Source organism: Coturnix japonica, chromosome 4 (genome assembly GCF_001577835.2).
Source record: "Coturnix japonica isolate 7356 chromosome 4, Coturnix japonica 2.1, whole genome shotgun sequence".
Lineage (NCBI taxonomy): Eukaryota > Metazoa > Chordata > Aves > Galliformes > Phasianidae > Coturnix > Coturnix japonica.
The window spans coordinates 8,438,862-8,463,989 of record NC_029519.1 but is presented as its reverse complement, the minus strand read 5'-3'; the positions used below and the strand labels follow the sequence as shown (position 1 = coordinate 8,463,989).

Sequence of the window (25,128 nt, the reverse complement as noted above, 5' to 3'; positions counted from 1 at the left end):
ACAATTGTGGCTTAAACACAAAACAGTTTCAGTGTGCAGACTGTATGAAGAAAAAATAGATGATTTTTTTTCCTGTGGCTGTTAACATCCTCAATGCTATACAAGGTGCTTTATTTGGCACTGAAAGGTTTTGAGTAATCATCAACAAAGGGACTTTAGGATGACTGCAGCTCCTTTAAGGAGCAGTCAATTTACTTACTTCATAAAAGTTTCATAAAAATCAAGTAAACTAGATGTTTAATAAAAACCTCTTAGAGAAAATGTGTTCAGTATTCCAGTTGATTCGGTGGTTGTTCTTAGTATAAGACATAAATGACCATTGCTTGTTTCTCTTCAGATGTGTGTTCTTCCTCCCTATCACTTTTTCTCTTTTGATAGGATGAAAAAGCGGAAGGATTCATTAGCTTGCCTGAGTTCAGGATAGACAGAGCAATTGAATGCAGAAAAAAACAGTAAGTAATGTGTCAATTATGCTTTTAAATTCAAGGATTGCTCTTGGAAATATATTATATATAGTAGCGAAAACTCAGAAAGAAATCCTTAAAACCTGTAAGCGACACTTTGTAAGTCTTTATGTTTCTGTTCATTTTAAAAGATGCAACTTAATGTAAATTCTATGAGCCATCTTACAAAAAATAAATAATGCTTTCATCAGGCAAGCTGCAACTTTAGTTAAATAAATACAGGGGGGAAAAAAGGGAACACGTTAGCCAACAGATAAAAACTTCCTTAGGTTCAGTATAATCTTCAGGATAAGAGTCAAATGTGCAATACTTAGCATAGGAAATATCTTAAGAACTAGCACAGCACGAGCTGGTGAGTATAGTCTCGGTTTTCTCCTTTATGGAGGACATTTATATATCCAATATTGAGTTATTCTCGACTGCTAAAATATTTAGGTTCCAAATACAAAATGAACACAGTGTTTCAGTTTTTCTGCTTGTTATGTGCATATTTCTGCTACTGCCTTCTGTTCCCAGTAAAAAGCATGTGTTAAGCTTTGCCACATAATTAATAACAGGCACTGTTTGCAGGCAGTGTTGAGATTAGAATTCATAGCTGTCAAACAGTAAGTTTAATAATTCTAATGCTTTGAGACTTGCAGCTCAGCGGTATCTCCTGAATATCTGCAGGCATCATATAGATTTTTAAAACTCTCCACCCTCAGGAGCTACATAGAATAGCTTTAAAATACTCTTGCTAAAGCTATTCCACTTATCACTAAGCATCTTGAATTTTTGTCGTGCTTTTCTGCTGACTAAACATGGTTTTGGTCTGAGGAATGTATCCTACAACTACGAACATGCGCACGAGAAAGTACAGAAGATGTGAATTACAGTAGAGGCTGCTGATTAGCAAATCAAATCTCTTCAATTGCTTGTTCTTGTCTGAAGGTGTTATTACTGTCTGAGAAGATGACAGTGCAATTTATAGTTATGATACTTCTTTCAACTGAGACTATCACGGAAGAAGTTTAACATGAACTGAGCACTATAAACTCCTCTGTGAGCAAGTAGATATTAATCATAATATTGAACAAATATACAGGAAAAAAATACCCTTTTGTTAAAACACTCAACAAATTTCAGTGAGTTAATAAGGATTTAACAGAGGGTCATCGTGCACAGTTGGAAATAGCTTCCAGAGCTTTAATCTTAGCACTTCTTACAGAGCAATTTCTGTAGGGTATATGCACAGAAAGTCTGATTAACTAAAACTTTGAACACTGCTGAAAGCTGAGTACCTTTAGGCTTTGAATACTTTCAAAAAGACGTAGGCCCAGGGGTAAAAGTATAATGAAGATGTTAATAGTATTCCCATTGTTCACTGAGCAGAATTTTCCTTTGATTTCTTCCTGGGCTATCATTTATATATTTGCCCTATCATAAAAACTACATGTTACACTTGCTACTCTTTCATGTGCTTTCCCAAAGACTGAAAAGAGTATCATCAGTGTATATGAATGGCAGGCGCTGCTTGTGTTACAGCTCTAATTCATGGCCACTATAAGTGCACTGATAAAGCACTTATCGATCCTCTTTGATGTTGCCCTACTGAGGACAGGACTGAGAATGATTGATACCACCTGATTCTGCTGAGAAGCTAACGGTTCTGATGAGCCTGGGGACAAAGTTCTGTGACCTGATTCTTCTGCATTCCTTTTGCAAATGAGGTGATGGTGACCCAATCTAAATAAATATAATCTAGAAAAGCTCCTTCTTGTCTCTGCTGGACTATAATGAAACACTTTAGCTAGGATTTTCTTGCCTCCTTTTAAGAGAGCTAGAGAAATATTTTGTAGGATCTGTTCTTGCTTCTTTCCACTTTACAATATATTTGTCATGTAATAGTTTTTCTTAGTAGGTGTTAGAATATAACCTGTTTTGCTGCATGCTTGAAATATGGAAATGTAAGTCTGATTGTATTTTTACTTCTGTATGACTGAGTTCATTTTAACAGTTCAAAAATTAGTAAAGCAATTGTCTTAAAAAGGATGGGAAAGAATCCTAATTCTTTCCTATTTTTTAGGTTGGTTCTTGCACATTTACATGAATTAAAACTTTCTGAAAGAGCTTAGTACATAAAAGAAGCCCAGCAAAATTCATATTAGGTTTCTTCCAGCTCTCTCAAAAAATCCTTATGGCACTCAGTTTGGATTTCTCCTCAAATCCGCCTTTTTTTTCGGAGCCACCATTCTTCAAAGCAGAAGAGTTTCCCTTTTGAACATAAGAATTTGAAGTCTTTCTAGAATAATGTCCTTTATTTTTAGATTTTAGATTGTCTTATCGGTGTTCTATCAGATGGGAAGTGCTGTGTTACAGTGTGACTGCTCCTGATGTCCATAGTGTACACTGAATACAATAGTGTTAAGAAAGTTTTAACTAAAATATACAATCATTGAATGCATTGTCTGATACGGTTTGATGATTTGCCTCACTAATGCATTTAATGAAAGGACTCTGATTATTATATGAATCATGGCACTATCTCAGACTAGTTTAGCTCCCTGGGCTATATTTGGATGCAGAATGACCTTGCCCCTACTAGAGGTGCTTTCTTGTTCTCACGCTGGTAAACTTTCCATTGCTTTTGGGCAAAGCCCACATCTTCATGATGTAGAATGATCATATTGCATTAGAAATTAGAAATTTTTGTTACTTTTTATATGTCATAACATGAATATCACATTATTTTCAAAGATACTGATAATTATAATGTCCCGTGTTGATGCTGTTCCACAAGATGAATGGAAATGAGAATATAACCAATAATTTATTGACCAAACTTCCAAAAATTTAAAAAGTGACCACTTAGGCAGTCAATTCAAGTTGAAGCAATGCAGCCAGAATTCTATATAACGTTTCCCTGATATATGTGGGCATTACATTATCTTAGAAGTTGATACAGATTGTGTAATTTTTACTTTTGTTTTCTGATAACTTTGCAAAATCTATTATGTGCTACAGTGCCTGAAATAGCAGGGAACTTCATCTGAAGATGTAGGGTGTTGTTCTCAGAGCAGTATTCCTAAAAACTGAAATACACCTCTGGTCCCACATTAGATGACAGCAAAGAGGGGAGAAGAGTTGATGCCTCAAGAGCAGGGCTGTCATTTGGGTGGATCTACACAGTCCAGGTAAATGGGTTGGCAAAGGCCTTACAAGATCCATCAAGGACACTGCAAAGTACTGCACTTGTGAATGAGCTCCCCTGCAGGGAGCTGGCTGGCTGGGAAACAGGCCTAACAGTCTTGGTAGATAGCAAACCAAGCAGCATTCACTGTGGGGTGCTCCAAAAGAATCCAGAGGTAAAAATACAGACATTGTTCTTCTACATTATTTGTTTTATCCACATGTATAGAAACATTTATCTGGTAACTTATCTGCAGTTTCATGTTGCCATTACATGAGCATAGTGGAGACAAATTGAAGGTCTGTTGATCTGAAGTCCTCTGACTGTTAACAGGTTGACTTTGAGACACTACTACTGGCGTTTTAATGCTTTTATGTACGTAAATTTCCTGTCCAGAAAAATAATCCTGTTTACAAGCAGAAACTCCATCATGTGATATTCTAACAGGCTTAATCAAAAGGATTAGAATATCTAGATCCACCACATAATCTTCTACAATTCAAGTCAATGTTTAAATCTCAAGGTTGGAAGATGGTTGGACAAATGGAAGACTAGAAGGTCAAGATGCTGTGCAATGTTTCCAGCTCCCCCTAAAGAGAACTGACGTCAGGGAAAAGAATGTACCCATAAATAACATATGCTTAGATCAAAATCTCTTGCATTAAAATCTTAAAATTCAGTGTATATAATTAACAATTGCATGCCATCTAGTGGGCATAACAAAAGTTTCCTTCCTATTTAAGGGTTTCCCATGCATTCTCTCTTCATCTGCAACATACAAGCTGCCTGTTATTTGGAATTTCTAGCACTGATATTTACATTAAATGCCTGTATATGCTGTGTTTTTGCTTGCTTATTTTTTGTCCATTGATATATTGTATTGATCCTTAATGAATACAAATTTTGATCTTTTCATTTCATTAGAACATCACATTTTTATAAGTTTCTTGTGACTTGTGACATGCTTTAAATCAGCAGAAGTAGAGATTAGAATCTTCATTGAAATTGTCAATTCATAAGTCAAAACAATGCTTGAATATTTCTTGCATCTTTTTTTGTGGATTCAAGATGTTTTATGATGACCCTCTGTGCAAAGGTAAACTTATCCTTCTAATATACATATAAACTCATGAAAAAGGAAACTACAGAGAAATACAACTCCTCTACCTCATTCTTTTGCAAAACCTTTGTTAGCCTACTACTGTCTGCATCTGTATTACCAGTATACATAAGAAGATAGGTGTGCTCAAGTCAAGTTTCTTCAGCTTTCAATCTCTGGAAATTGGAATTAATCATAGACATTAATAAAACACTCATTTGCATTTAAGCTATAAATAATGGAAAACATGAATAATCAGATTTTCATAATGTCATGTATAATGATTTCTAATCTAATCCTCACATCTACTGATTACCATATAAATGTCAGTATTTTAACCTAAATTCTATGTATGATAGTTGTTATTCTATTCTATTCATTTGCCAGCTAATCAAAACAATAGTATTTAATTGTCTGAGCCTGTGGCTTCCTTGATAGCAATACTCTTTTTAATTGTTATATTATTTAATTAATACAAAAATGGTTGTCATAAGTATTTCTTTGAGTAGAACAAAAGCCACAGCCATATGTGAGAAAATTTGGTGGGGTCAAACCCACAGTCCTTTATAGTAGTTGACCTTTGGAGCACAGCTATTAAGTACTTAAATTTACTTGATAAGATTTTCAGATTCATCTAAAAAGTTTCTAATTTATAACTTCAGCAGTTATTAAATGGATTTACATTTCTAAGTAATTCAGGTGTTTCTGAAACTTCTAAATTTTGAAATGTAGATGTAAACAGACCAGTATGAATCCATCTGAAAGTTGTATTCAGCAGAAGACTTGGACTGAGCATTCAGAAGGCCTGATAAGCTTGTAACATGATGAATAATTATGGTGCATATCGGTCTTAAGTGTCTGTAGACAAGATCCTTGAAAGAAAATATATTTTTTCTTCTTTGTATTTCTTTTCTAGTGCCTTCAAAGCATGTCACCCCAAAATAAAGAGCTTCTACTTTGCAACAGACTGCCTTGAAGAAATGAATAGGTACGTAATATATTCTTTTCTTTGATATACCAATAATTGAAAATAATACTTCATCTCACACAGAAATGTGTTCCTGGAGCATGATTTAATGCTGATTGATTGTGTTCTCAACGTGTGTTCCATTCTGGTCCTCCACTGGTTTTAGTATGTACAGCTTTACGTTGCGTGGCTTATTTTGTTGGCTGGAATTTTCTGTCATGCCATGTAGCACAGTTCTGTAAAGGCATTAGGAAAGTTGGCTGTGTGGGTCTCATCTATGTTCATTAAAATTTTTGAGTTTTTTTTTTATGACACTTTGGGGTTTTTTGTTAAACATTGAAAATATCCTTATAGATGTTATGCTCTAACAGTTTATTGCATGTAAAAACAATGCATGTCTACCAAAGCTTCTGAGAGTAACTTGCGTTATGGGATAAGAGAGTTTTGAGTTCTGTTAGTTCATCTTAGCATAATGCCACCAAAAGCCTGTGAAAAGCAATTCCAAATATTTTTTTAAACAGGAATAAGACTAAACTGATGAGATGCATTTATTCTTCATGTCAAAATACTTTTGGGGGAAAAAAATAAAAAAAGGAAAAGAAAGAAATAGAAAAAAATTAATTTGATCCATTGTATCAATCTCCCCACAAAGCTAATGATGTTGGGTTGGTAGTGTTGCTGTGTATTGTCAGATGTCCTTGGTTGCGCAGGGAAGGCATTCAAGGCCCTGAACAATCTGATCCAAAATTAAAGTTGGCTTTGCAGTGGGCAGGCTGTGGGAACAGATGACCTCCTGAGATGTCTTCCAACCTAAATTACCTTGTACTTCTATCCTGTGACTCAGTGATGAAGGCAGAGGCAAGATAAAGGTGGGGAAGTGTCTGTGAGGATCAAAGACAGAGTCATATGTTTCACCTCCTCCTGCTACTTCGGGAATTTGTTTATTCACAGCCAGAGTAAAAAGCAAGGACACATGGGAAAACTGTCCCAGACTTTGAAGCCTTAAATCTTGCATGGCATAGATGGATGAAACTGAGATTCATGAGTCTTCTCTGTTCAGAGACTTAGGTTGAACTGCCTTCAGGATGCAGATGGATTTTTTTCTTTGGAACAATAACATCAAGAGGTGATTTTTAAACTCTATTGATGCCTAAGATTAGATGCATTGAAACAGTTCAGGCCTGTTCATCATTCACTAATGAGGAGGATGAGGAGGAGGAGGAGGTTCAGTTCTCAGGAGTATCTCACTGTAGCCAGGTCTACTACTTGGATGTAAATTTACTGCAAAACATTTGTTTTCATTGTTAGCAGTGTTTCATTATTCGGTTATGTAATCTGGCTGAGATCTGTTCTGTACAAAACTGAGGTTCTTCTGCCACTTTTAAATATGCATCGTTTCTTCCTTAATTTTAGTTACATTGATAGATGTGATTTGTTGAAGTGCCATTGCTCAGCTCTCTCTATTACACCATAACATTTTCTGACTCAAGGAAAACCAGGAAGTCTTGATGTACATTCAATAAAATATCCATTGATTTTCCTATACTAAGGAGACAACACAGCTGTCTTTGTGACAGTTTACAGCCTCCATGGAGCATAACAGTTGGTAAGGTGCCAGAATCTGTTTTCATATCATACTGCCACAATAGTTTGGAATTAACTAGAGCCTTTTTTTCTGTATTCCATGAGAGGAGACAAAGAGGGGTGAGGTTTTCCCTTGAATTTTTTTTTTCTTGTGCAGTATTTTTCCACCAGAAGTGTTATTCCAATGGGGTAATTGTAATTCACTCAGCAACACAAATGATGGATTGCAATGCTGCCTCTGTAAAATCTCTGGGCATCCCCTGCAGCCTTTATATTGTTCCTGGAATTCCTCGTCCCAGACATCATGTCTGAAATTTGAATGGAGTATGCAAGATTCAGAGAAAAAAAAATGCACCTAAAAAGCTGTTATCCTTCCACCACATTGCTAACCATGTAGTCTAAGGTAATATGGCAAATACTTTATATGGTATCTCATAATTCTGGCGTCACCACAAAATTTAACTGGATTTTCCAGTCTTAATATGCAGAAGAGGAAAGTGGAATTTCTTCATTCATGATGTAGAGAATATATTGCCTTTTTTTCAGCTTCATTTACCGACAGCTTCTTTTTAACAGCTGTTTATATTCAATTTCTTATTCAAGATTCACTGTTTACTAGATAGGATTTTTTTTTTAAATCTCCAGAATATTGGAATCTGCCTTTAATACTGAGTGGCCTTTGAAAGTACTACCCACTGATGGGTAGTAATTGATTTGTGTGTAGCAGATAGTGTTGTTCTTTTGCAGCAGAATTTTTGCCTGCTGTGTAGCATGTTGCAGACAGACTTTGCTTTGCAAAATTAATGCTCGTGCTGTTTTGTCAGGTCTACATGAGCATAGCTGTGTTCTTAGAAATGAATTAATAATGAAATTGATGAAGTCAAATTTTGCTTGCCATGGTCACGTGGTATTCCAAGCTTGTTAAAGCCTTATTTCATACAAGTGCTTCATCTGTTCCCAGACCATGTATAACCTATTTATAGCTTTAATACTCCTAAGGAAATTAGCATTGAATTTAATTTTCAGTTGTTTTACAATGTCTATTTTATTTAAAATTTCCTTGTGATTGAAGCGTGTGGTTCATTTACAGTCTCCTTGGAGACTCCAAACATTAAAGAAAGGAAAAAAACACCCTCCTGTTATAGGCTGAACCATTTGACCACGCTTGATTTGAATAACTGGGTTAACTTCACGATATTAATAATTCCCACAAATCTTTGGCTGTCATTCAAAAATACACTATCTACTTAAGAGTAAAATGATGATAAATTGATTTTGGAGGAATCGCTCACAATATCTTCCAAGATCTGAAAGACTGTAAAACATGATTTCTCTTAAAAATAAACTTGAAAAGGTTGATATATTCTGGATTAAACTGCTATTGAATATAAGCGATTTTCAGGGTGCGTATCTTCTGAATTTTTGTGTGTGGTGTATAACAAGTGTATACACCATACACAAGATACATATATGTATACAAGACCAGTATTTGTGCGTGTATTACAGTTTTAATTTACTTTTAATCTTTCCTTATGAATAAGCTAACGCCTAAGCAAAGATCTTGGCAACTAAAGAATTCTGACATATACCCCTGTTAGACACTGAGGCTTGTCAACAAGTGAATGGAAGGCTATCCATGTCACATCTGTCTGTCCTTATTTACAAGTTCTTTAAGAAATTGAAAACACAACTGCAATTACCCAACACACAATCCAAATCAGCATTCAGGTGTGAATTTATCCCTAATGCACAGGATTTGCATAGTCTGAATTACAAAATTATTGTAATCAAATTCTGCTAGAAATAATACCATTGTTAATCGATGAAGCTGTTCTGAGGGCCAAACAGTTCATCTGCATTTAATAGAGCAGTGTTTTTGAGAAGAGTGCTGTACCTCCCAGTGACAAGTGAACATGCATTATAGTCCCAAATTGTAATGTTATACTGGAAATATTAAGCCAACACTGCAAAAACTGGAATTTTCACTAACAGGAAGAAGTGGTGGATAAAACTATATAAATCAGGCCTTTAACAGAATTATTTGGCCTGTTTGATCTGATTTCTCTAAGAGCATGTGGAAATCAGATTTCAGAAATAAATCGTCCCTTTCTGTAACAATATTCTGTCTTCTGTCTCCAAACCCCAAAATCTCATCCATATCTTTTCAGGGCATACAAGGTGGATTCATATGCTGGAGCATCTGCAATGGCATAGTAAAGGAGGTGGTAGATGGAGGCAGCAACTGGTACTTGCCTGTAGATATCAAGAAAGTCTGGTGAACTATCCACAGTAGTCTGCTAAATCTATGGGACAAGACTACATTAGGGTGAAATCCAGTCACTGCATTTCACTAATGAAGACAATATTTTCTTCTTAACTCGTTCATTTATCTACTTAACTGATTCCCTTCGGTATCGGCATGTCAATCCAAGTTCATCTCAGCAATGGCTACTCCTTTTGCTTCACCTAGGCAGTGCTAGAGCTGCTACAGATGTGTCTGGAAATGCATTTGAAATTTGGCAAGAGATGTTCCAGCTGAGTGAGTTTCTCTGATGGTTCCTGAGTAGATTTCCTGAGGCTTTTATTTGAAATTGTGGTCTATCATAAAGTTATTGTGTATATATTTTCTGTGTTACAGAATTATATCTGTACAGTAAGATGCTACTTTATTTATTGCCATGAGGGTTATTTATTTGCCACAGAAGCAGTGGATTTTATTGTCTATCATCCAGCAGGATTTAAAGACAAAAGAGAAGAAAATAGAACCAAAACAAAACAGATTTCCGAGCACAAAGGCCAGATGTGCATTCAGTTGACAGAGCGAAGATACAAAAAATATAAAAAATCCCCATTAAGTGCATGAAGTAGATGCACACACAAAGAGGGCATCAATTGCTATGGTTCACTTGTCAACTCTTAAAGCATCTGGGGCTTTTTTTCCATATTTTTCCAGCCTGACAAATCTAAGAAGACAATGCATGAAACAAGATCAGCAGAGTCGTGTCAAATTATCAAATCAGAGAGTACTTGCAGTTTATGCCTTGAATGATTTGACTTCACAAATTTCAGCAACTGTGACAAATAAAATAGTAGAAATGCAGGCTGTCGAGAGTAGATACATTTGGAGAGATGAGCTCATTGAGAAAACCGCTCAGTGCTATATGTCAGGGTGAGACATGGATTATATGTTTGGGCTTCTTTTATGTAGTGAAAAAAAAAAAAAAAAAAAACAAAAAAAAAACCAAAAAAGGAATAATCTTAGCCATACCTATTACATGAACTTTTATTCTGTTAAATGAGGGTATTACTTGTACAGCCTTAGTGAACAGTGAAAATAATGAACCCTTAGAGCCTAAAAAGGAAACATTGATTTTTCAGACGTCCATTAAGCAAGACTGGTCGGAAAGAAGCCAGCATACCAAATACAAAATTGATTTAAAAATATAATTCGGTATTGCTGATAATTTTACGGTGAGCTCTGGAATCCAATTATCTCACCGGTCTGAGAGGATGTAATACAAAGTTTATAACCTGAAAATACATATAAATTGCACTAAATAAATTGTAGGTATGAAATAGATGGTTCAAGAGGACCTATATTTCAATAAACTAAAAGATAACTTGATTTAGTTGAATTTAACTTCCACTTCAGATCTGGTTTTTTTTCTCTTTTAGACAAATAATGTGTATATATATATATAGGCAATCCCAAAAGTGAAGACAGATATATTCCTGCTCTGAAACTTTTAAAATACAAACCTTTGCTGACATGGAAGTGCAAGTATTAATTGATGAAAAGACACGAGAAAGATAAGAAATGGGTTTTAAATACATAATTCTGTATTTATTTATGATGTGCTTTAACATCTTGGTATTTCATTGGTTTCGTTTTTAAGGAAACACTTAAGAAAAATGAATAGTTAAGGGGGAGGGATTATTTCCTGAGTTTACACCTTTTCAGAATATGTCCATTCTTTCCTTTTTCACCTGGATTCGTTTTCAAGAAATAATTTCTTTTTTCTACAGCCATTGATAAAATGCATCCTTTCATAAATTGTTTCCATCTTTTGCCGGGCACTGTTAAAATGGATTAGTGCTCTGAGAGTTCTTGTTGCCTTTGGTCCCAGGGACTTGCACTGACCTTGGCTCCGCTCATTGTTATACTCGGCAAGAGGAACTGTAACAGCAAACAGAAACTTGCTGCATTTGTAAAATGAGTGGTGGCATGTCATTGTTTTTTAATACAGTCTACTAGGACAGTGAAGCTGCATGAAAATGTTTTTCTGGTTGTTTGGTCCATTTTAACATTTCTCCAGTGTTTTTATTAAATGATCAGTAGGGGAATATGCTGCTGCCTCCTGACAACTCAGGGCATTTCAAGCATGACTCACTCTTCAGTATCAAGTTTTGATTATTGTCACAGCTACTTAGTTCATGACTGCCCTCGGTGTCTTTGTAAACATCCCTTTCCAGGCCTTGGGGTAGAATCAGACTTGCAGAACAGTCCCTGGGCTGCAATCCCCTGGTACTAACCAGAATTATCTCAGTAAATTTAACTTAACTTCCTGCCATGCATCTCGACTTTATCCCGAAGCGATGACAACGGTGCCTGTTCGTAATCAACAGAATTAATTAAAACCAAGTCTGATTTATTTAAAATTTGAGCTATTGAGACATAGTACAAAACTTAGTCCTGTATTGACGTGACTTTTCCTGAGGCTTCCCATTCCCTCCTTTTGGCTTTCTAAGGAAAAGGCAATAAGAAAGATCGTTAAAACACTTGTTGTTTCCCTATAAGTTGTTACAATGTATGCAATTTGGTAAGACTTGTTTATTGTGCGGTTTCTATACAACCTTGAAAATAAAATGTTGGAGTAGAGTATCCTTGGGATACCTTGCAGCTCCACATGCATCACAGCTATTTTCTGTCCAGAATGCAAACCCTACCGTTTGCTGATCGGTCTAGAATCAAACCTAGTGAAAAGTACTGTTTAAGTTGTTCCCTACCTATTTTTGAGAAATGAATTGAGAAAGGGAGGGAGGAAAAAAGGAAGATTATTATTTTGGAGTAAGAGGCATCAAACTCTCTGCCTCTGGGGCTGAGATCTATGGGGATGTACATGTAAGGTTGCTATACATGTACCTGCCAGAATATCTCAAGTCTTTTTATGATCCCACGCAATTCAAAGTGCTATGAGGGAAGCAGCAATATAAACCAAACTAGACAAACTATCTCCTGTTTCTTCACTGTGCTGCCTGACAGGTATAGCATATAGTCTTGCATTGCATGACCTTTGATTAAGCGTGCAGTCATTTATCCCTTAGAGAGTGTGATTCTGACACACAGCTCCCATTGCCTTCCTGAAACCTGACATTTGCCTTCAAGGCATTCAGTGCAAAGTTATGAACCAAGTGGCTGAGTTTCATGCTTTCCAGAGAGAACTTTTTTATAACCTTGGATGCCTGTTTTCTTAATAAAAATGGAAGTATGCATTTGCTCATCAGGCAAATTCATCATGTTTACACAGCTTTCCTTTTGAATTGAGTTTGCATTTCCTTGGGGGCGGGGGGGGAAGGATGTGTTAACTGTAAGAAAAAGATCTGTAATCTCAGCACTTCTGTAACTCCTGATTAACCTCAAAAACATTCACTTGGGCTTTATAAAAAAATACAAAGCCTAAGATTGAGATTCTTTTTCTTTTGTTAGACAAGAATTTATCATTTTAAACCAGTGAATGTCATCAGATATCCCTTTTCATTTCCTTGACAAAGAGCTAACTCTGAATTGTGGTAAATGAGGTAAGAATGTACTTGTAACTGTTGCAAAGATCTTCTTGCCTTTTGGTAGGAAAAACAAATCTGGGCAACCTTCCAGAAGGAAAAGTACCTTCTGCTAATTCTAGATATGGACATTGAGGCCATATGAATAAAGCAGATAATCTGTCTGCTGAGGAAATCCATGTTATTTTGAAGGTTAATATTAACAGTCAGCACCAAATAACATTGAGCAACAAGATAGAACTGGCAAGAAATTTAAGCCAATATAAATTTCAGCACATTGATCACCAAAGAGGCTGAACTTGGTTTGAGTTTGAAGATGGTAGCACCCTGGTCATCATTGGTGCTTAAGCAGAACCTTAGTTAAAGTATCTGAGGCATAATGCTTAATTGTCAAGGTAAAGTATGACTACAGCTGTTTTTCTCCAATGTTAATGAGATTAGAAATTCTGGAATAGCTATTGAAAAAAATAGTAAATACAAATGTTTAATAATGAGGAAAAAGTATGATGTCATTTCAATTACTGCTATAAATATCATGCCTTTAAAACGAAGCAAATGTCAAGTGATCAGCATGTCCTTTCTTGAATGAAATTATTCTGGTGAGCACTGCAGAAAATCAGCCTTCCAGTAAACCCGTTAATCCATTTGAAATTTACTTCCTTAATGATAAAGATGAGGTACGCATGCTGATGCAATGTCTCTGTTAGCAGTTCTGAGCCTGTAGCTGGTATTTGTGAAAAATAATTATTGATTTAATTTTCACTTCCAATCTGGGGACTTCTGTTTTAATATGGAAAGGCAAAGCAATGTGGTTGTACAATTCTTTGTATTTTCATGCTTTTGCAATTGAACTAATCATTATAACAATTACCTGTAAGAAGTAAATGTTGTTATCCTCTTTTGATACTTATATAAGTCATAAGATATATAGAATGATTTGCTGAAGGCCATACAGTGAGTCAGTTTTCTATCCAATGTTACAGATGAAGACCATTGCTCTGAGCAACTGCAGGGCACTGCTTAGACCAGTAGATGAATACGTGCTGAATTGTATTCTATTTTTAGTGGAGTACGCTCTTCCTTCATTTTCTATCTCCTTCCTCCTATCCTTCATATTTGTCTTTACAAAAGTAATGTATTCATGAATGCCCTTAGAAGCTTGTTTTGTTCTAATTACACTTAATAGCTTTCCTGCTTCAATCTGCAAAAAAATGGTGACTGTTGTAGAGTACCTAATGTTTACTAATATCTTACTTGAGCAGTCTTTGAAAGGATTTTTGTCATTATAGGATTCACCAGTCAAGAAAATAATTATAAACAAAATGCGCATTGCATTGTTGAAAAGAAAACAGAGCTCCTTCTAGAAAACACATTCAATATGCTATGAAATTGTTGACAATAATTTGGTCATTGTGGAAGGGAGTATTTAAGACTGTAACTCAGATATGGGTTTTCATGCAGGTATTATCTTCATTCCAGTTTGTTATATAGTCCTTTGGTAGCAGTTTCAGGAAGGTTCTTGTAGTAGTGATCACAATAAATACAGTGTGCAATAAATGCAGTGTGAACTGGAACAACTTTCACTCCCTTGAGATGATTAACTACTGAATTTTGATTTTAACAGTCTGAAGTGCTCAGTGTAGGGACTAACCATTGTTTCTGACTTTTATACATGATGGGAATCTGTGCACCATCAGGTTTACACTTGACACCGCTTTTAAATAACCCTCTTCTTCATTTTCTGTTATTCTTTTAGGTGGATGAATCGTCTGGGTCTCGCAGCAATTGGTTACACACCCGATGACAAGGATATCCATCCTGATGAAGGTGATGTTTCAGAGATAAGTAAAAGAACAGAGAGTACATCTGTTCATTATTTGAATGAAACTGAAGATGTCATAACTGACTTCTTTATTAACATGTGGGCTATGTCTTATCATAAGAACATATAGCCTTGAAGAATTAGATTTATTAGTGCCACCAAAACAATAAAATAAAATCCAGAATAATAATTTTAAGAAATATTTTTAAAAAATGATAAACACAATGTGAAGTCCATGCTGCATTATGATCTCTGAGAGCAGAGCCATCACCTATGCTCATCACCCTACAGCAAGTGATGACATCACAGTTACATTGTCAAAATGTGCTTTAGATCCATTCTTCATCTTCTGAGCCTTGCCTTTTTTGTCATGACCTATTAGGTGAACGCAGTTCAAGTAAATGTTTAGACTCAGTTCTACTTTGGCTCCTTGAAGGAAGTCTCCTTTTGAAACTCTGACCAGAAGCTGTTGTTATTGTACAGTTGTTAGGTGCTTAATGTGCTTTCTGTAACACTTTCCTAAATCATTGGAAGGTGGTTCTTTGTACCTGTGTATCTGAAATACCATCTGTTTTTGCAAGATCTGCTTCTTAGTGGCTGCCAAGTGACCTAGGTGACTGTGAAATGTTTGCCCTTGCAAGCTAATGATATTTTGAAACTGTCAGAATAGCTTTCTTGTGGAAAAATACATCACTGAAACCCAGAATGCTTTGTTAGCAGATTACTGGAGTGAAAGTGACCAGGATGATGTTGACGGCTCTTTAACCCTGAAGCAGGAAGGCTCCTCAACACTGTGTGACACCTATCACCGAACACCTTCAGTAAGTTATAAATACTGACGTTAGGTCACCACCAAGGATGCGCTTTGATCTGCATTTTGTTTGTTTAGAATATTAATTATTATAAAGGTTGAACAAAGATAGATCTCATTGTAAGAATGAAATTAGTGCTGTTCCCCATGAGCTATGAACTGAGTGTTTCCATAAAAAGTTGACTACAAAGTAAGAAGTAAATGTCTTCTTACACAGATGTGCCACCAGACTGTGTATACTACATTTTTTGTAGTATAATACAATACCTAATATCAAGAAAAGATTCAAATGCTGACTTCACTGCAGAATATGAACATAATGCAATTAACGGGACAGTTTGCATTAGCCGAGACTGTTTTTCAGGTCATGAGTATTGGACACTGGATATTATTGGGTGTTTGAGATTAAGAGCAGATCACATTCATTTCATAATTACATTGTAGTATGAACATTCCTTTTTAAAAATGAATTTTTAGAGGTAAGGCTTTTTATTTTTTTGGTCTGTTTTTCACCAGATGAAGCATTGCATACAATAAAATAGCAGTGACAGTATTTTCTGCCAGCGTCAAAAGACATTAAGTAGCAGACAAAAATACTTCTAGTATATTGTGTAGGGAGAGGTTTTGATAAATTAGAGGAAAAAGTGCTTACGAACAGCTTCTAGTAGCAAATAAGAACATTTCTAACATATAGAACATGCTGTGATATTTAATCTGTTTCTAAGCAGATAGGACTGTTCTCTATTTTTCTTTCAGATTTTTCTTCAGCGTGAATGACACGATCCTCACACAACCAGACCCAAAGAAGAGAGGCAACAGCATCACATGGGTGAAGTTCAGACTGATATTCACCCATGTGATGCTGTTTTATCAACTGAGACACAGGTTAAGCCTCTCCCTTTCTGTTTTTTCACTTTTTTGCCTTTCTCTTTGTTTTTGAATTACAATGATACACAGACCCAGCAGAATTAAAATGATCTGATACATTTAGCGGTCCCCCAAATTCAGAAATTTTCCTGGGTGCTGAAGTTTTTTTGTTGGCTTTTTTTTTTTTTTTTTTTTTTTTTCTTGTTTGGCTGGATATTTATCCTCTAAAGAAACAGAAATCCAATTATGGTCTCTTTTGGGGGCTTTCATGTCTTCACAGCACACTGCTGGACTGAGCATAAACTGGAAAGGTCTTCAGAAGACCTTTGTTTTCAAGTGGTTCTTTCCAGCAGTAGTTGCCAACAGGCAGAGAATGTGCAAAACAAGAATAGGGAGTGGTTAAAACATAGCACTTGCATAAAAGTATTCACAGCTAGGTATGTTCTGTTCACAAAGGTTCATATTGTGACATATCTAAACACACATATAAGTCCATTTTATTAGTACGTATCATGTTCTTGAAATTTTCTTGGGAATATTCTAAACCTTGTCTTAAAGCCAGATCTTTTTGTTTCTTTCCAGGTGACTTCATCAAGTCCATTCCCTGAAGCCAAACATGGACGCCACTTTTCAAGTGAATCAACATACTCCCATTCTTCTGCTGAAGATTCTCGACAAGATGTAGCAGGAAGCACACACTCTTCAGGATGCAGACCGCCCTACCGAGAAAGACGCTCGTGGCAGGATCTGATAGAGACTCCATTAACCAGTTCAGGGCTCCATTTTCTCCAAACTGTTCCTCCTGATCCAGAATATGTGAGTGGTCAGCCTGGAATGTCACCAGAAAGACGAAGACAAGCAACATTGCCAGTACAAAGACGTCATAACTATGAACAGGATGGGCCTTTCCCTTTAGTGGAATGTCAGAGAGGACATAGCTCTCATAACAGGCCACAGAAGCAACGCAGTCAAAGTCTTCCACGAAATAGAGATGTCAGGGTTAAGGGACGAGTGAAGTCCATAGAAGGAACAGAGGAAATCTTAGAAGAGAAAATTCCTATTAGAAGGCATAATAGTTTTTGTGCAGAAGGTAAGCTTTTGGAGATGCTCTGATATTCCTTACTGCTTTGGAAGAGTAGTAATTCCATTATTCTCAGCCAAGTTTTTGTCCATCAGGATTTGGTTCTGACAAATTAATCAGTGGCTGTGGAGGACTTTGCATTTAAAATGCTTGAATGTAGTGTTTAATGATATAGCTTTGTGGCTTTTCAAACTGAAAATGGGAAGGCTGTGTCATAGGTTATTTTACACACCAATTTGCAGTTTGTTTTTTTTATCTACTTCAGCTGAATTGCTGTGGCTGTTCTTAGTTTTCTTTATTTTCTTTCAGAAAGCATAAAAGAAACTGAAGAAAACTTAGATGGTCTGCAAGAGCTTTATAAATCTCTGGAACAAGCTAGTTTGTCAGCTTTTGGAGAACAGCGCCCTTCCACCAAGCAGGAGTTCCGCAAGTCTTTTGTAAAGCGATGTAATGATCCAGTTATCAATGAAAAGCTTCACCACATCAGAGCACTCAAGAGCACTTTAAAAGTAAGGCTTTATCATTAATTTTGTGTATGAGAAATCTGAACTTGTAGAAGTGTAAACTCTCAGCATTTTCCCATAGATATAGAGTGTTTATTTACCGCTTTAGAATTACATTTCAGAGCAACTAACAGTACTTGAAAGAAATTGTGTTGTAGTCTCAAATCAAAGTGAAGCCAAAACCAACCAACCAAACATTACTTGGCACTCTTTATAGACACGTTGTAGAAAGTGCCAGGACGTGACCTGTCAACCAGATTAAGCTGCAGTAGTTCCTGAATATAGACAAAAAATTCAGGTGTCCATAGAAGTCTCTCTAGTACCTTGCATTACAATTAAAAAAGAAATAAAATTCCAAAATACAAAGTGTGGGATACATTTCATTTTGACATGTACTGTGTCTTTCTGGAATTTGATAGGCGAAGGAAGGGGACCTCACTGTTATCAACAGCCTTCTGGATGATCCCAACTTAACATCAAAGAAGTTTAAAGATTGGAAACTAAAGAACTATGAGTTTTTCCTGGACATTTGTGAGTACAGTGCTGCTCTGAAATCTCAAAATGGAGCCTCTGAACTTGCAACCTCAGCACCAATGCTGACACATACACATTCATTCATTGAAACTCATGTCTGACAGGACTTGTATCATGAATAATTGCTGGGTGCCATGAAAAATCAGTAAGACAAACACTGTAATATTTATAAATAATGTGCTCAGCAGTACTGTAAATAAGTTGGATAAGAGAATAGTGCCACAGGATGCCTACTACATTGCATGATAAGACAATAATATTCTTTGTTATTTTTTTTTTGTTTGCTATTATCGACCGATGTCCGTATAAAGCTCTGCATTAGAAAGAAGCCGTGCAGAAGTGTAACTGAAAACAAACACCGGTATATTTAAAGTACTGTACTAAAACCAAGCTTCTAGTATGAGCTCCTGCAATCATTTTATATATTTAGATATATTTGAATATATCTATGTATATAAAACGTAACACAATATGTTAATATTTACTTTTTAAATGCTCTACAGTTCACATTTTCATGTTTTTTTCTTGAGAAAAATATAAAATGAAAACATAAAACATTGGACACTCTTAGAGATGAACAATTATTTTTACTACATTTCCAAGTAGTGACCATCTTTGCAAATAAAAGGACAGATTTATCAAAATGTAAACTCAATCCCTATAGTGTGCCTTAAAATGTACACTGTACATCTAGCAAATAGATCCCAATCTGGCCCTATGGGCATACAGTTTATGCCATTTAGATACTATGTTTGTAAAATACTGTGCCTGCCTTTAAAGTGAATGAATATAAGTGTGTAGGTGTGGCACAGAAGTGAAGATATGAGTAGAACAATATTGGTTGTTCACTAATGCTGCAACTTAACGCTGCTTTTAACATAATTTGAAATATTTCATGGTGAAAGAAAAACGTCTGCACTGAATACGGCACATTCTGCAGGTTTTCATGGTTTCTTCACTGTGAATTTAAGTGACGCATGTCTGTGAGTCACACAATTCAAAAAAGCTCTGATGCTTCAAGGATAAGTATTAAGTAGAAAAAAAATCTAATCCAATTCTGTAATAGACCGGCATCCTGAAGTGAGTAAATGATTAAAAACCATAAGATGTCTGGCAATAATTTTTAACTGTTAGTAGTACATCAGCAAGTGGGTGAAGTTATTCATGACATCACTTGAAGAAAACCAGTCCGTACTGATTGGTTTTGAAAAGACACACAGGTCACATCATGTTTTTCACTTCCTTGCTTGGATTGGAATGAATCAGAGTTTGGAGAAAATACCTGCATTCTTGAAAAAAAGATTGCTCTGAATGTTACTGAACATAAGTTTCCAGCACAGGTTCATAGTTTTCTTCAACTACACTTGCTAGAATATTTCTAGAACACAGAACAAAGGAGGTGTGAATTCAGTTGATGCCATTTTACTTAAACAGAGATATTCACTGATAATTTGCTACTATGTAAACTTAACTGTCTCTCATATACCGAGAACTGTAAAATTCATAGAATTCAATATAATATGGGGGGAAAAAAAAATGTTATCTCAAAGAGGTTCTAATTTCCAGAAAGAGACTGAAGTATTCACAAAGCCAGGACTGGGTAGAGGTATTCTGTTTGTTTAGGACAGTGTTCATCATGCAGCTGTGGCAAGTTAACAGGACACAGGGAGATAAGCTCATCGGTCAAAATAAAGACAGAAAGATCATTTAGCAATTATAGACTCAGCTTGTGGAAAACTACTTAAATTACCTGTTCATTAAAAATAGAGCGAGACAATGAGCAACAAAGACAAAATTGAAACCACACTGTCCCCCTTCTACCCAGGCTCAACTTCATTCCTTTCCTGGCTCTTCTATTTCCTCCCACTCTTCTCACCATGATGATGGGGAATGGAAGGCTGTGGTCAGTCTGTAACACTCCATCTCTCCACTCCTGCCTCATACTATATTCCTCTGCTCCAGCATGATGCCACTCCTACAGATACAGTCCTTGATCAGCTTCCAGTATGGATCCTTCCCACAGGCTGCAGTTCTTCCAGTACTACTCCCAGATGAGCCCAATCTGTGGGATGCAGTCCTTCAAGAGCACACTGCTCCTGCTTGTTTCCTCCAGGCTCCTTCGTGGGTTCCCCACAGGCTGCAGCCTCCATCAGGGCACATCCATCCACTGCTCCCAGTGCTCCCCAACAGGATGCAGAGGAATCTTTGCTCTTGTGCCTGAGAACATCCCCCCAACTTTTCCTCCTCTTTTCTTGTTATCTGCAAATTTGTCTCTTTGATTTTTCTCACTCCCTTGCAAATAGTGCACAATATTTTTTGTCCTGTCTTAAATATGTCATCTGCTTTGCTGATGGTTGAGCTCTGACCAGTGGTAGGGCCATTCTGGAGTTGGCCAGAAGGGCTCTGTCCGACATGCAGTGGGATAGCACATGCAACATGAAGGGATATTTGACATGCTTTAGCAAGTGAACTATAGACTTGAGAGTCACTGAAGACAATGGCTCCTTCCATGCATGCATCAGAGCGGAGCAGGATCACATCATACATATCCTACTGAATATTAAGCATACACTGAGGGCTTTAACACCTAAAAAACATACAGGAAATAGAGAACAACAATTTGTCATAAAAATTGGAGTTGCAGTATTGATGTAAAACTCTGTTTAAACATATTTACAGTGTGAGCACTATAGTTACTGAACAACTGAACAGCAAAAGCATCAATAGAGGGAATTAGTCTAACTGAACAAGAGCAATAAGGACATTGTATCCAAAACCCATGTACCAAATCCAAATAAGTCAGTTTCTCCTGAACCAAAAGGTTCTCTAACTCTGTACAATGCAGCTGAAATTAAGGCAGCTGTAATTACATAATGTTTAAGTTAGGAAAAAAGAAAGTCTGCTGTTGAGTTCTTCAAGGGAAATAAACAGTATCAGTAGTTACTTATGACAGTACTACAGTATCACAGTACATTTATTAGCATAATAGATTTTCTTCCTGCCATCTTAGTGTCTTTGTTTCCCCTTCTTTTGAATATACTGTTCTGTATCCACTGAGTTCTTTGTTTGTTGAAAACCATCCTAGATGCCAGTTCAGTAGCACTTCCTGGGAATACTGGAGCTTTTTTCTTGTTTTCATAGATTTTAGGCAACAGCTTTCCTGAATTTAGGCTTGTTAATGTCAACAAGATGTAACCAAAGGAGGAAGAGGTTCTCATCAGTTTGTGTCCCCAAGTTCTTTGACAGAAATAAAGTTGGGAAAATACTGGCTTTGTACTCGAAGGCAGAACAGGTAGGATTCTGTTTGTCATCACCGAAATCAATCTGTGTTGTATTGTGCCAGGAATCTGTATCCTCCACAAAAGAGCCGGTTGCTTTACTTCACTGCAAAACCCACCTGACTGCATTTTCTGCTTTCTGCTCTGCATTAGATTTTAGTGTCATGGGCAATTCCTTACCAGACATCATTTCCTCAACCTGCCCCTCTGCTGCCATCTGTCACACAGCAGCAAAATGTAACAGAATATTGGTGGGACGGTTCAACTTCTCCTGCCATCCCACCAACATCCACCTCTGACATCATGGGCCAGCATAATAAAATGGGAGGCATTACTTTCGGAGCAGCCCTTGTACTAACGCCTTTTTGTCTGTAGGGTAAATCCGTAGAAGACTGCACATACCACAGGCCTTAGACCACTGAGCTTAAGATCTCCTTTGAGATAATAAGCACTCTTCCCTATTGCCAAATGATGTTTATTAATAATTATTTATAAGAATCTTTAATAACGTGACAGACGCAAGAAGCAAATATTATCTAATTAATTTCTACTAAGTAACAACAAGTTCCTTCTTTCCTTCTAGAAGGTTTCCCTCATTAAAGCTAAGGTTCAGAGCAGCTTTGTCAGGCAGGCCCCTCTTGGGACAGGTTCTCCCGTCTCCTGTTTACAGTGAATGGCTGTGGCTCTCAGTGCTTGTTAACACACTGGAAATCAAACCTGAGACATATTGCCAGCTAATGAATGGAGAATACACTGTTGTTTCAAACGAGAACAAGTAAGTTGTATTGTCTTAGCTGATTTTAAAATATTTTTTTATTCCTATTACATATGAGCATAGTATTTTATCTCTGAGCAGTTCCATTCTCTGTGTCTAGGCAGGTGACTATTCTTGGTATTGCACTTGATATCGTACATGAAAAACCATTTGTTTAAGATTAATTTCTATGCTTATGCCATGCTTGCATACTTAGCCTGAGGTCTATAAAGAATATTGTTTAAGCTTTTAGCAGACTTTCAGCTTTGGGGGCTGTTTGTGTTGAGACAGCTGATGTTGTACTGGGACCCAGTGGTCAGGAAAGGAGAAACAATTCTCTGGGAGATACTGCACACCGTTATCTTTAGAACCACATTCATTCTTACTGCAGACAAACACAATGTGTTTATTTGTGTCACATGCATACAAGGGTTGATGTGACAGCCAGGGACTCTGCTGTGTGCATTAATGCCGCTGCACGAGCAGCGTTTGAAAGAAAGCAATGCTGAAGAAATTAAAAAACATGTCAACAAATTGCTGTTTGACCTGAAAGGTCCACTGACTTCTGTCCTCACATTTCTAGAATATGACTCATTCTCAGGCACTGGTGAGGGTATCAATACAGATCTTTTTACTGACTGTAAATGTATCTGTCTGAATGCTGCAGTTTCAATAAGGATGCCACATTATACATATTAGCTCTATGGCTTTGTTTTTTTCCACTGGCAACCACGAAGCAAATGTCTTAACAAAACTTGTTCGCTGGCCAAAATAACAGCAAAGGCCTCATTACCAGTTAAGACTTTTGTTTTACTGAGAAACAAGGTTTTCAACTTACAAATCTGAAATGGAAGCAGGTTAGAATCTAGGAGAAATGCACTAGTATTAATAAACTTTTTACATTTGACACATACTGTATTACAAAGACAATATCCTTGCAAGAGCATTAATTGCTGGGCCATAGGTGACTTCTGTCTAGTTTACTAAAGTAGCTAATAAAACTTGTATAGAGAGCCTTTTATAGATAATGCTTACATGTATGACAATGTATGACACCCTTGTACTATGGCTTGCACTTTACTTGCATTAAACTGTGAAGTAGGCTGTAGTAATGTCTTTGTATATTCAGGGGTTGAAATACCAAAGCACTAGAGTATTGTACTGCTGGTGTTCAACCTGTACTGTTAATTCAATCTGAACGTGCTGATAAACGTGTACTTTGAAAACCCCACGAACTTCAGATCTTTAGCAAATAATGCTATGGGGTCTCCATGGTCTTTGTTTCTTTGTAAATATAAACATTCTTACTGTTTCTGTAGCAATAGGAGGTTATAAACCAAACTTTCAATAGGACTGTTTTCAATAACAAAAAGAAATCTATAGCGCCTTGTATAAAACTCATGGAGACTCCATGACCTGTGGGCATTTTTTGTTTACAAGCAGTATGTATATAAGTATTAGCGGCAGAACTGTTATTTATCACCAAGTTATGTTGTGGTTGATTCTTTCTAAAGTAAATATGTGTTTTATGTCATTATGAAAAATAAGTATTTTTAGTAAGAGCCATCTTGAAATGTTTGAAGCGTCAAAGCTTCAAATACTCGGAATCTTCCATGTTTCAGCCTTGTTTTTCCAAACAACTGTGAGATGAACTGAGAGGTCACGGTGAACCATCTGTCCACGCCAGGGAAGGTGTCTGAGTTGTATCACAGTTTGTGACATCCTCCAACTTTTCTCTAATTACCATCTTGCTTAAGCGCTTTCATGAGCAGATGCTCTACCGACACCATAGTAAATCCTTCAGCTCACTGTAACAGAGAGAGAAAACTGCTCTAACTGGAAGCATACAGGTTAGGCTGGGTTTCAACCCCTGGATAATACAGTATTCTTCGGTTTCACAACAGTATTTTTAATTTTCTACTTGTCTATGTTGAGAGATGACCCAATAGTTTCTATAGGCAGTGAACGTTAGGTTTCTTTTTTTCCTCTTCTCAGATGACTTCTGTGTGAACTACTGTAACCGGCTGCGTTTTTCTATCACAGATGAACTTGTTAACTTTTTGTGTGTCTACAATGAAAACTTATGAATGGAAAACTTCACTGTGTGTTGCTCACTGGGCAGATACCTCATGGTACATTGCACAGACGTGTAAGTTGTAAGTTGCACTGCAACATTAAAAAAAGGAACATATTGCTCTTTTTTCAAAGATATTAACTTATTTAAGAGATATAGTCTGTACATTATTAAACAGAACATTTATTCTTCCTAAATTCAAATGAAGCTTTTGTTTTGGGGGGAGAAAAAAAAAAAGTTGTAAACTTCAGTTGTAAATTTGGACTTCAATAAACGGAATTATCTGCACTTCAACTCTGTGCTCAGGTTGTTTTAGTGCGTGATCACAGAATCACAGAAT

General features: G+C 36.5%; 1 protein-coding gene across 1 annotated transcript in view; it reads left to right on the top strand.

The window, feature by feature from the left end:
- Positions 1–25,082, top strand: part of LOC107312666 (connector enhancer of kinase suppressor of ras 2-like) — a 177,997-nt gene extending 152,915 nt beyond the window's left edge. The window contains exons 16-22 of the mRNA XM_032444201.1: positions 379–452; positions 5,649–5,720; positions 14,821–14,891; positions 15,604–15,707; positions 17,147–17,654; positions 17,955–18,154; positions 18,568–25,082. Coding sequence (XP_032300092.1) covers positions 379–452; positions 5,649–5,720; positions 14,821–14,891; positions 15,604–15,707; positions 17,147–17,654; positions 17,955–18,154; positions 18,568–18,783 — 1,245 coding nt within the window. The 3' untranslated portion in view covers positions 18,784–25,082. The remainder of the gene's footprint in view (positions 1–378; positions 453–5,648; positions 5,721–14,820; positions 14,892–15,603; positions 15,708–17,146; positions 17,655–17,954; positions 18,155–18,567) is intronic.
- Positions 25,083–25,128: the final 46 nt, after the last annotated feature.